The following is a 12867-nucleotide window of genomic DNA, read 5'->3' on the forward strand; positions in this document are numbered from 1 at the left end:
TGATGTATTCATGGGCACTTGAGTTTTTTCCACCTTTCGGTTATGTGAATAATGCTATAATGAATAATATTGCAATAGAAGTATAAGTCTCTGCTCTAGTCCCTGCTTTTGTATTTTTTGAGTATATATTGTGGAGTGAAATTGTTTGGTCACATGATGATTCTGCATTTAACGTTTTAAAGAGCCACCAGACTTCTCCACAGCAACTGTACCATTTTACATTCCCACCAGCACTGTTCAAGGGTTCAGATTTCCCTACATCTTTGTCAACAGTTGTTGTTTTCTGTTTGTTTTTCTTAAATTATAGCACATCCTCACCAATCATTATTTTCCATTAAAAAACAACAACAACAACATATAGCCATTCTAGTAGGTATTGTGTCTTATGGCGGTTTTGATTTGATTTTCCTAATGACTAATGATGTTGAGCATCTTTTCTTGTGCTTACTGACCGTTTTTATATCTTTAGAGAAATATCTGTTCAAGTCTGCTGCCCATTTTTTAATTAAGTTGTGGTAAATTTGGTATACTTTTGAAACTATCATGGTGGCCAATGTGACTGTAGCATATTGATCTGGGAGGAGAATTGAATTGGCATTGAGTAAGATAGCTTTGTAGGCTACAAATTTCACTTTAAAAACAAAAAGAAATAATTGGAATGTTTAAAACATGTCCTGTTTTACACATGGAAAAACCAATGCAGTACCCATAACAGCAGAGAAGATGCAAGAATAGGTTCAGGAAGTCATGTTTGGAAGCTGTTGTACTAGTCCAGGCAAGAAGATGCTAGTGGCTTAGATTACATTGCTAGAGAAGAGATGATGTTTATGAGTTGTTCTGTGAAGGGGAGGTAAGTGCAAAACAACCTCCAAAGGCTGAAGGAGCTCTGAGACCAAAGAAAAAGGCCGACAGATGCAGCTTGACAAAGGTGTCATGAATAGCTGCAAGAGGAGTAGATCTCTGCAGTACTGCCTCCCTTAAGACCTGCTTTTTTAGCCCCTTGAGGCTGGAGAGTACATGCTGAGGATCTATCAAAGAGGAAAAAAAATTTTTTAAAGATCTTATTTATTTGGGAGTGAGAGAGCACAAGCAAGGGGAATGGCAGAGGGAGAAGCAGACACCTGCTAAGCAGGGAGCCCAATGTGGGGCTTGATCCCAGGACCCCAAGATCATGACCTGAGCCAAAGGCATACACTTAACCAACTGAGCCACCCAGTGGCTTATCTCCAAGACAAATCATGGACATTATATTTCAAGGGGATACTTAAGGATGTGATTAAAAAAAAGGAAAGAGTGTGTGTGCGCGCGCACATGCATTTGAGTGGGGGTGGGATTTATGCTCCGGAATGCTTCATATCTCAAAATGGTCATCATAGCAGATTTGTCCAAGATGGCATTGATTTGGTTCACACAGATGTCTTTTTAAGCTATAGCTGACATGACTTGCTAGTAGATTAGGTATGTGATGGTCAAGGAAATAGAGAATCCAGTCTGAGGAATAATTCCTATGTTTTAGGTTAAATTACTGGGTGAGTGAGTACTGCAGTAAATGATATATGGAAGATAAGGGGAAATTAAGGTTTCTCTTTGGGCCATGTTAAATTTGAGTTGCCCATAAGGCATTCAAATGGAAATGTTAAATAGTATGACATACGAATATGGAACTCAAAGATTTGTCATCTTATATATTGCTTTAAAGTCAAGAATTAGATGAAGTAATTTAGTATATACTGAGAAGAGAAGGACAAAGACTAAGCTCTGTAGCATTCCTAACATTTAGAGGTCAGATTAAGGAGGAGAACCAGTGTTCTCCACAGAACAGTGTTAAGTGTCTGTCTTTTGATTTTGGCTTGGGCTGATACCGAAGAGTTTACTGCCTATGTTCTCCTCTAGGATTCTGATGGATTCCTGTCTCACGTTGAAGTCTTTTACCCATTTTGAGTTTATCTTTGTGTACGGTGTAAGAGAATGGTCGAGTTTCATTCTTCTACATATAGCTGTCCAGTTTTCCCAGCACCATTTATTGAAGAGACTGTCTTTTTTCCACTGTATATTTTTTCCTGTTTTGTCGAAGATTAATTGACCATAGAGTTGAGGGTCCATATCTGGGCTCTCTATTCTGTTCCACTGGTCTGTGTGTCTGTTTTTATGCCAGTACCATGCTGTCTTGGTGATCACAGCTTTGTAATAAAGCTTGAAATCAGGTAACGTGTTGCCCCCAGTTTTATTTTTGTTTTTCAACATTTCCTTAGCAATTCGGGATCTCTTCTGACTCCATACAAATTTTTGGATTATTTGCTCCAGCTTTTTGAAGAATACTGGTGGAATTTTGATCGGAATGGCATTAAAAGTATAGATTGCTCTAGGCAGTATAGACATTTTAATGATGTTTATTCTTCCGATCCAAGAGTGTGGAATGGTCTTCCATCTTTTTGTGTCTTCTTCAATTTCTTTCATGAGTATTCTGTAGCTCCTCAAGTACAGATCCTTTACTTCTTTGGTTAGGTTTATTCCCAGGTATCTTACGGTTCTTGGTGCTATAGTAAATGAAATCGATTCTCTAATTTCCCTTTCTGTCTTTTCATTGTTAGTGTATAAGAAAGCCACTGATTTCTGCACATTGACTTTGTATCCTGCCACGTTGCTGAATTGCTGTATGAGTTCCAGTAGTTGGCTTGGGTCATGATCTCATGGGTTGTGAGATCAAGCCCAGCATCCAGCTCTGCTCCCAGCGTGGAGTCTGCTAGTCTCTCTCCCTCTACCGCCCCCTCCCCCTGCGAAATAAAGAAATAAATCTTTAAAAAAAAAAAAAAGAATTTCACCTGTAAAACGGTCTAGATCTGGTGGTTTAAAAAAAAGAAGACTGAGTCACCAGTAAGGTAGAATAAAATTCACATAAATATGGGGCACCTCGATGGTTTAATGGGTTAAGTGTCTGCCTTCAACTCAGGTCATGATCCTGGGGTCTTGGGATCAGCCAAATTTAGGGCTTGCTGCTCAGTGGGGAGCCTGCTTCTCCTCTCTGCCCCTCCTTCCTGCTTGTTCTCACACTTCTTCTCTCTTAAATAAATAAACGAAATCTTAAAAAAAAAAAAGATAAATATATAAAAACATGCTTATGTAAGTATTTAAAATATAGAAATATAGATCAACCTCACTAGTAATCAGAGAGACCAAATTAAAGCCACAGACTCACTTCCACTATCTTTAGATTGATGAAAATAAAAAGCCTAACAGTAATAGGAAATGGAAGGGACATGGAACAAGACCTTCCCTAAACTGCTGGTGAGAAAAATATGTGATAGCATTAATTATTTAAAATTTTAGTTTAATTAAAAATTTTTAAAAAGATTTTATTTATTTATTTGTCAGAGAGAGAGAGCATAAGCAAGGAGAGCAGTATGCAAAGGGAGAAGAAGGCTCCCCCCGGAGCAGGGAGCGTGATGTGGGGCTCTATCTCAGGATCCCAGGATCATGATCTGAGCTGAAGGCAGATGCTTAACTGACTGAGTCACCCAGGCGTCCCTAATTTTAAAAATGTTTAAATGAGGAATAAGAAAAAAATCTTTTGGTAACTTTTAGTTACATCTTATTTTACTATTATTATTTTAGGGTGAGGAAAGGGTAAATATCAGATATTAACCTTTAGTATATGTGCTGCGGAAGCGAGAACAGATATTAACCTTTAAACAGTATTTTCATTTTTAAAAAGTTTTCATAATTCAACTTTTCAGGTTTTATGTTGGGAGGGAAAGTCATCTATGAAGTGTCATTGTTGGCAAAGTAGTAGGATTCCTTAGATTTCCCCTGTCTTTGGGGGTTTACGTATCTTTTATTTTATTTTTTTTACTTTAAGTAGACTCCATGCCCAGTGTGGGGCTTGAACTCAGGACCATGGGATGGAGAGTCACATGTTCCACTGACTGAGCCAGGCAGGGTTTATGTGTCACTTTAATGTTCTCTGGATACTTTTTATGATTAATACTGTAGGTAAGGGGACGCCTGGGTGGCTCAGTCAGCTAATACTGTAGGTTGGCTAGCTCAGGTCCCTTTCCAACCCCTTTATCCCTTTGTTGTTTCTAATGTGAAAAATATGAAAGAAAAGACTACATTGCCCAGGTCCTAGCTCCCTTGCTACAAGGGGTAGTAGGTGAGCAACAAAATTCTGGTCTATGAGAACAATGCCTGAAGGTCACTATGTCCTCCTGTTCTTTCCTGTTGCCTAAAAACAAGAACCAGACAGAAGTGCAGCAATCATTTAGTGACTTTCTTGCAATAATCATGTAGATAATAGATGAGAAGCATGGAGGTTAAAAAGTCAATATATATGGAGAGCGTGCTTTGGTCCCTTATGTCATCACTGAGCTACTGTAGCAGCTTTGGACCTGCACCTGGACCTGAGGGGATGAGACAGATCCTTTTGAGGTCTGAGCTCATGATAAAATAGAATGCACAAAATACAAGCTTTTATAATGTTGCTACTATAGAATAAGAATACTCAGCTGAAAAATTAATACTTTGAGCTTTGGGTTATCATAAATATGTATGCATATGTATGTGTGTGTGTGTGTGTACATAGATAATCAATTTGCTTGGTGTTCCCTAATAAAAGAATATAAGGATAGTGCTGTTCTTAATGTGCTACATTATAATATTTAACTTCAAAAAATTAGTATTATTAAAGGTATACTTTAGACCTAAAGGTATCTTAACATTTCTGTTTTGTTTTGTTTTAAAGATTTTATTTATTTGACAGAGATCACAAGTAGGCAGAGAGGCAGGCAGAGAGAAAGAGGAAGGGAAGCAGGCTTCCCACTGAGTAGAGAGCCCAAAGTGGGGCTCGATCCCAGGACCCTGGGATCATGACCTGAGCCGAAGGCAGAAGCTTTAACCCACTGAGCTACCCAGGCGCCCCTGTTTCTGTTTTTTTATACGTGAGAAAAACACGCCTTGAGAAAGGGTATTTAACTTATTCAGAGTTACTTAATGATTTTACCCATTTCATGTTTTTACTAGAATGTAGTCTAAGAGCACTGAATCGAATACTACATGATGAAATACTTAATAAACCAATGGAAACGCTTAAACTTGCTATTCCATCAGGGATATATACTCTTCAGAATAATTTACTCTATGTGGCACTGTCAAATCTGGATGCAGCTACTTATCAGGTACTTAAAATATATTTCTAGTACTTCTTTTAAGAAAGAAACAAACAAACAATAATATTAGCTGTTTTCTTTTTCAGGTCACATATCAGTTGAAAATTCTTACAACAGCATTATTTTCTGTGTCTATGCTTAGTAAAAAATTAGGTGTGTACCAGTGGCTCTCCCTAGTAATTTTGATGACAGGAGTTGCTTTTGTACAGGTAACTAAGATAAGTATACCTTTCATTTTTATCAGTTTCAAACTTTACTTATTGTGCATAGAAAATATGGTTGTTAATTGTTGAAGCAAATAAATGCGTATTCTCACAACTGACATAGTTTTTGAAGGCTTCTTTTGAGCAATACTCTATTAGGGTTGCAACTAATAAATAAAAATCTAACTGATTTCACTTAGCCTTATACTCTCCACAGCCATCTATGTTGTTACAAATGGCAAGATTTCTTTTTTATGCTTGAGTAATATTGATATATATATATCTCAATCATCTGATTTCATTCATATATAGCATTTAAGAAACAAAACGAACAAATTAAAAAAGAGATAAACCAAAAAAGACTTTTAATTATACAGAACAAACTGATGGTTACCAGAGAGGAGGCAGGTGGGGAGATGCAGGGAGTAGGTGAAGGGGATTAAGAGTACACTTATTCTGAACCCTGAATAATATACAGGATTATTAAATTACTATATTTTATACCTGAAACTAATATAGTACTGTATGTTAACTGCATTGTAATGTAAACAAGGAAATGAAAGAAAAAGAAAAAGGAAAGGAACAGAAAAGAGGAAAGGAAGGAAGGAAGATTTAAAATAAAAATCAAATTATCTGATAAACAATCTAGTTAGAGAAATAAGAGACTGCATGTAAAGCAAATCTGATTTTTACTGGATGCCTGAGCACTTGAGATTATTAATCACTCCCTTCTTATTGTCTGTCAGCTTCCCTGATACCATTCTTTACTGGTTTTTCTCTTCTTTCTAATGATTCCTTGTTGGGTTACTTCCTGGGGTCCTCTTCCTTGATGCTTGATATTGGGGATGTTGGTAGGCTTGTTCTTTCCCGTAAATTATATCTTTATTTTTGGAGACTTCATCCATTCTGTAGGTTTTTTTTTTTTTTTTTAAGATTTTATTTATTTATTTGAGAGAGAGACAGTGAGAGAGAGCATGAGAGGCGAGAAGGTCAGAGAGAGAAGCAGACTCCCCATGGAGTTGGGAGCCTGATGCGGGACTCGATCCCGTGACCCGAGCCGAAGGCAGTTGCTTAACCAACTGAGCCACCCAGGCGCCCCCATTCTGTAGGTTTTTATTAACACTTAAATGTTCATGGTTCCTTGGTTTATGTCATCACCTGTAATTTCAGATTTGTATATCTAAATAAAAACCTGTTGGACATCTTAGCTTGGTTATTCAATAGGCCTTATAAACTGAGCATATCCCAAACTAAACTTTACCAAACCTGTTCTTGTTTCTGTTTTTTCTGTCAGTATTTACTCTGCCTGGGAGTTGGCCTAGATTTTTCCTGATACCTGTACATCTAATCTTCAGTCACTACGACCTTGCTGAGTCTGCCTTTTTTTTTTTTTTTTAAGATTTTATTTATTTATTTATTTATTTGATATCTAGAGTGCTAGTGAGCAGGGGGGAGGGGCAGAGGGAGGAGCAGGTACCTGGCTAAGCAGGGAACTCAACACAGTATTCGATCCCAGTACCCTAGGATCATGACCTGAGATGAAGGCAGACACTTAACTGACTGAGCCACCCAGGTGTCCCCACTATGGTTTATCTAAAAACAAATCCAATCATGTCAGTTTCCTGCCATCCAGAGTGTGGTATGTTTATCATTTCCCCCAGAGTGTGGTATGTCTATCTAGAACAAATATTTTTAAACAATGCAAGCATTTTTTTAAGATTTTAAGTCATCTCTTTACCCAGTGTGGGACTCGATCTTATAAAACCTTGAGATTGAGAGTTGCATGCTCTACCAATTGAGCCAGCTAGGTACCCCTTGAATAATTTTTTTTTTTTTTAAAAGACTTTATTTACTTGAGAGAGAGCATAAGAGTGGGGAGGGACAGAGGGAGAAGTAGACTCCCTGATGAGCGGGGAGTCTGATGCAGGCCTCCACCCTAGGACTCCAGAATCATGACCTGAGCCGAAGGCAGTTGTTTAACCAACTGAGCCACCTAGGTGCCCTGAATAAATATTTCTAATAGTTATTTTTTAAATGGGTTTTACAAAAATTTAAAGATCATTTCAAACCCATATTTTCATAGATAATGCTAATAAGCTAAAATAGGTATTACATTTTAAAAAGTGAGGTGTTTTAATTAAAATATCAAGTAATTAAATAGTTCAGGTGGAACACAGATTTGACAAAAACCATGAAGATGATAGTTTCAGGAACACTGATCTATAGAATAAAGCCCACAATTGTTAACGTGATACCACATGGACCTTCCATAATTACCAACAATTCCACACTCATTTTTGCTGCTCCAACAGTTCACACTTTGAATATCTACAACTTATGGAAGGTATTTTGTGCATCTGTGCATTTATTCATTCTCTTTCTCTTTTTTAGGGAATTTTTTCAAATTGTAAGTTGTAACGGTAATATTACAATGAAAAAAAAAATAAAATGATTCTAAGGTTTTCTTTCAAAAGCTGTCCTGCAAATCCCCAAGAATGATATTGGTTCCATTTTTATTTTAAGGTCTGAAAGTGGGCTCTAATTATGTACTTCGTAAAATATCATAAGGACTAAACTCCAGTTTTGTTTTTCTTTTTGTTCAGTGGCCCTCAGATTCTCAAGAGCTTGATCCTAAGGAACTTTCAGCTGGTTCTCAGTTTGTAGGTCTCATGGCAGTTCTCACAGCATGTTTTTCAAGTGGCTTTGCTGGGGTTTACTTTGAGAAAATCTTAAAAGAAACCAAACAATCAGTGTGGATAAGAAATATTCAGCTTGGTAAGATAAGTTTTAAATGCTTTCTAATACTATTTTTTTTCTAATACTATTTTTTTTAATGATTTTATTGTTATATTTAAAGATTACTATATATCTTTAAACAAATAAGCTTCCCATAATTCTGCCATTAATACAAATATCTGCCAAGGTTTTTGCTTTTAAAACACTGTATTTTTTTTTAAGATGTTATTTATTTATTTGACAGAGTAGGCAGAGAGGTGGGGGGGCGGTAAGCAGGCTCCCTGCTGAGCAGAGAGCCCTGCAGGGGTCGATCCCAGGACCCTGGGATCATGACCTGAGCCAAAGGCAGAGGCTTTAACCCCCACTGAGCCACCCAGGCGTCCCTAAAACATTGTATTTTAAATGAATGTCTTTTATTCAAGAAATGGAATTTTAGGTCTGTGACATAAGGGTATATGTAGCCTGTTTTATTTCTCACTATTTGGAAATTTAGGAACTGTACTTTTGATTGCTACAATTCTCAGAGGATGTTACAAATGACATATTTTAATCTCCTAGAAAAGGAGATTAAAATACTGGTAAATTTCAGTGATACAATATGTGTTATTAACTGTTATTACCATGTTACCTAACAATGATGTACTCTTTAAATATCTTACAGTTTTACTTGTCAGTTTTACCTCAGTAAAGCTGGAAAAAGGAAAAAAAGATACTTGAATGGAGAAAGTTTGAAATCATGAAATTTTCAAATCTTAATCTCCACGGGGAGGGTATGTGCTATGGTGAGGGCTGTGAAATGTGTAAGCCTGATGATTCACAGACCTGTACCCCTGGAGCAAATGATAGATTATATGTTAATTAAAATATCTTAATATCTCTTTTTACTTCAAAATGTTGTTTTAGCTTTTAAATACTATGTCATTTTTTTCTAACTGAAAGTACATAGTTTAAAACAAAACATACCTCACATATTGAAGGATTGCCTTTGAACAAATATTATTTATTTATTTATTTGAGAGAGCAAGAGAAAGCAGAGCAAGCAAGAGAGAATATGAGTGGTGGGAGAGGGCAGGGGGAGAAGCAGACTCCCAGGGGCTTAATCCCAGGACCCTGGAATCATGACCTGAGCTGAAGGCAGAAACCTAATTAACTAAGCCACCCAGGCACCCCTGAACAAATATTTAAACTACTTATATACAGTATTATAACTTTTAGTTCCTCATACAAAGATTCCAGCATTTAGTATTCCTGGCATATAGTCATTCTGGAAAACGGTACATGTGAGAGATAGCTCAGTTGCAAATCATCCATTCTATCTTAGGCCTCTGTCCTTGTGATTTTGGAGCTCATCTTTTTTTTTTTTTTTTTTTTTTTAAAAGATTTTATTTATTTATTTGACAGAGAGAAATCACAAGTAGGTAGAGAGGCAGGCAGAGAGAGAGAGGAGGAAGTAGGCTCCCTGCCGAGCAGAGAGCCCGATGCGGGACTCGATCCCAGGACCCTGAGATCATGACCTGAGCCGAAGGCAGCGGCTTAACCACTGAGCCACCCAGGCGCCCCTGGAGCTCATCTTTGAAAACGTTTTTTCTTCTGTCTACATCAACTCAATAGGTATGCCATGTCTGCCTTGGTAGCAGTCAGGCCCTCCACAGTGAATATCTATACTCCTAATGGCCTATATTTTAAGTCAAACCATCCCAAACAAACCTTCCAAACTTGATTAGTCCATTTTCTTCCAGCTATTTTAAAATAATGTGATAACAGGCAAACCAAACCTTCATTTTTTATCACAGGATTTATTACCGTTTCTGTGCAAAATCTATAGAAATGTATCAAGTTGGGTTTTTTAAAAAGAATATTCGAAGAAAATACTTAAAGATTAGCTTCTTTTTGTTCATTTGTCTAGGAAGTAAGTACAGAGGCTTGAAAAGAACCAACCAATTTAATTCACCATTTCAGAAACAGTGTATCTGTAGTATAGTGGATAAAAACACTTGATTTTGTAGTCAGACCAACTCAAATCCCAATTTCATCACTTAACCACCTGTGTGGCCTTGGGGATGTTGCTTATATTCCTCTGCTTCACTTTCCTCATTGATAAAATGTCCTTAATTATAGTACTAACTCCATATGTTGCTATGAGGATTAAATAAGTTAGTACTTGTAAAGTGTTTAGAATAAAGTACCTTGCATAGTAAGCACTATAAATATAATATAAATATATATAATATGCAAATATCAAGAAAGAAAGAACTATTAAGAGATTGTGTAATTGCCCTAAGTCTTCTTGAATTATAAAATAAAAACAAAAAGCCAGAATTCATGATTCTGTGGTTATGGGTTTCTTATTTTTTTTTTTTTCTTACTCTTTAATTTGACCTCGTAACACAATCTAGTGAACGGTAAGCTACCTCAAAGTTTCAAAAAGGGTACATAAATAAGTTGTAGATAACTTGAGATTACAAAAACAGAAATTAAAACATATTTTTAAAAAATATTTGAGAGAGCAAGAGAGCAAGAATGTGCACACCCACATGCATGCACTAGCAGAGGACGGGCAAAGGAAGAGGGAGGGGGAGATTTAGATTTCCCACTGAGCGTAGAGGTCATTCTATTCCAGGATCTGAGCCAAAGTCAGATGCTTAACCAACTGAGCCACCCAGGTGCCCCCAAATTAAAACGTTTTAATAGAATTTTTCAAGTATCAAACTGTTAAAGATTAGCGAGTTGCTAAGATCCTATGTTAGCCAGAGTGGAGAAGCAGGAACTCTTCTTACCTGTGATTGCGAGGAGTATAGATTGATATAACCTTATTGGATCTGAAATTGGGAATGTTTAACAAAATTGTAAATAAATGCTTTGATGCAAAAATTCCACTTCTAGGGGTGCCTGAGTGGCTCAGTGGGTTAAGCCTCTGCCTTCGGCTCAGGTCATGATCTCAGGGTCCTGGGATCGAGCCCCACATCGGGCTCTCTGCTCAGCCGGAAGCCTGCTTCCTCCTCTCTCTCTGCCTGCCTCTCTGCCTACTTGTGATCTCTGTCTGTCAAATAAATAAAATCTTTAAAAAAAAAAAAATTCCACTTCTAGATAAGAATTTATCTTACAGATAATTTACACAAGAGCACAAAGATGGATGTTTAAGGTTATTTATTTTAGCATTGGTTATAATTGTAAAAAATAGAAAACATGTAGAAGATTGTTGAAATAAATTATCAATATGATTAAATAGTGCAGTGGTTAAGATCATGGAGTCCAGAGCCACACTGCCTGGATTCACATTCAGAGTCCATCACTTACCAGCAGTGTGAGCTCAGACATGTTTATTTAACTTCTCTGTGTATCAGTTTCTTCATCTATAAAATAGGCATAAAAGTATCTACCTAATAGGGTTGTTGTGAGTTAACACACATAAAGCACTTAGAACAACTTGTGGCACATGATGTTATGTATATATTTCATATTGCTATTATTCATTCATGACATATTATATAACTGATAGAATGCAGTAGATCTGTATATACTGACATGTATGTAGCCTTCAGTACTATATACCTTGTTTTGTCATTATCAGCTGTTACTTTCATTCATTCATTCATTCATTCATTTAAAGAACGATTTATTTATTTATTTAGAGTGCATGTGGGGTGGGGGAGCAGAGGGTGAGGTAGAGAGAATCGCAAGCAGATTCTACACAGAGCACAGAGCCCGATGCGGGGCCAAAATAAAAAACTTAATTAAAATTGATTGAGTTGGCATAAATAAAATTAGCAGAACATTTCATATCCCTTTTAGTTCCTTTTCATCATGGAATCTTCAAGTAATTATGGCTTTATAAAGAAATTGCTTCACCCTGCACTCTTTACTACAAATATTACCAGAGACTACTCCTAACAGGTGGCCCTTGTAGGCATTTCTTTCTTTCATTATAGCTTAGGATTGCTCCTGGAAATCTTTTAGATCCAGTAGCCATGTGCTGAATTCTGTGGTGCAGCTAAGGAACATAGGAGTGAATAAGACATAGTTTCTCCTCTCACTGAACTGGCTATCCTTAACAGTGAGGCTTTAGTAATGACAGCTTCTGATGTTGCCTATTTCTTAGCTTTGAATTTTTGGATACTACTTAATGTACATTCAAAACTTCTTAATAAGGAAAAATGCTTTGCCACATATCTGAGCTTTTATATCTGCATATATAAATATGTATATATGAACATCTAGAGCTAGCAATAGGAAGATATGAGACAATGAATATGCCAAAAGTGACCATTTTTCAGATATTTGAATGAGACAGCCATGTAGTCATGTAATGTAAGCATTATATATATTTTTAAAGATTTTATTTATGTATTTATTTGAGAGAGAACATGAGAGCAGGAGGAGAAAAGGGAAAGGGAGAGGGAGAGAATCTGAAGCAAACTCCACAGTGAGCACGGAGCCTTGAGGGGCTCGATCTCACCACCACAAGGTCGTGACCTGAGCCCAAACCAAGAGTTGGCAGCTTAACTGATTAAGCCACCTTGGCGCCCTTAATGCCATTATATTTTTTAGTGTTCCAAAGTTGGTAATCTCTGCTCTTTTCTATATCCTCCTGTCTTTTTCTTACAATCATAATACAGTATTAAGTATAATTCTGTTGGGTTTATATAAATATCCAAGTAAAAGATTTTTATTTGTTTAAATTTTATTTCTTTTTTTAAAAAATTATGTACTTATTTGAGAGAGAGAAAGCCGGGGCAGGTAGGGGCAGAGGAAGAAGGAGAAGCAGA

The 12867-nt window shown here is 36.8% G+C and overlaps 1 protein-coding gene across 1 annotated transcript in view; it reads left to right on the forward strand.

Moving 5' to 3' along the window:
* The window catches only part of SLC35A3 (solute carrier family 35 member A3), a 52485-nt gene that overhangs the window by 28196 nt on the left and 11422 nt on the right, over positions 1-12867 (forward strand). Inside the window, exons 3-5 of the mRNA XM_082686528.1 lie at positions 5017-5171; positions 5249-5371; positions 7969-8140. Coding sequence (XP_082542654.1) covers positions 5017-5171; positions 5249-5371; positions 7969-8140 — 450 coding nt within the window. The remainder of the gene's footprint in view (positions 1-5016; positions 5172-5248; positions 5372-7968; positions 8141-12867) is intronic.

This window comes from Mustela nivalis (assembly GCF_964662115.1).
Source record: "Mustela nivalis genome assembly, chromosome: 10".
Classification (NCBI taxonomy): domain Eukaryota; kingdom Metazoa; phylum Chordata; class Mammalia; order Carnivora; family Mustelidae; genus Mustela; species Mustela nivalis.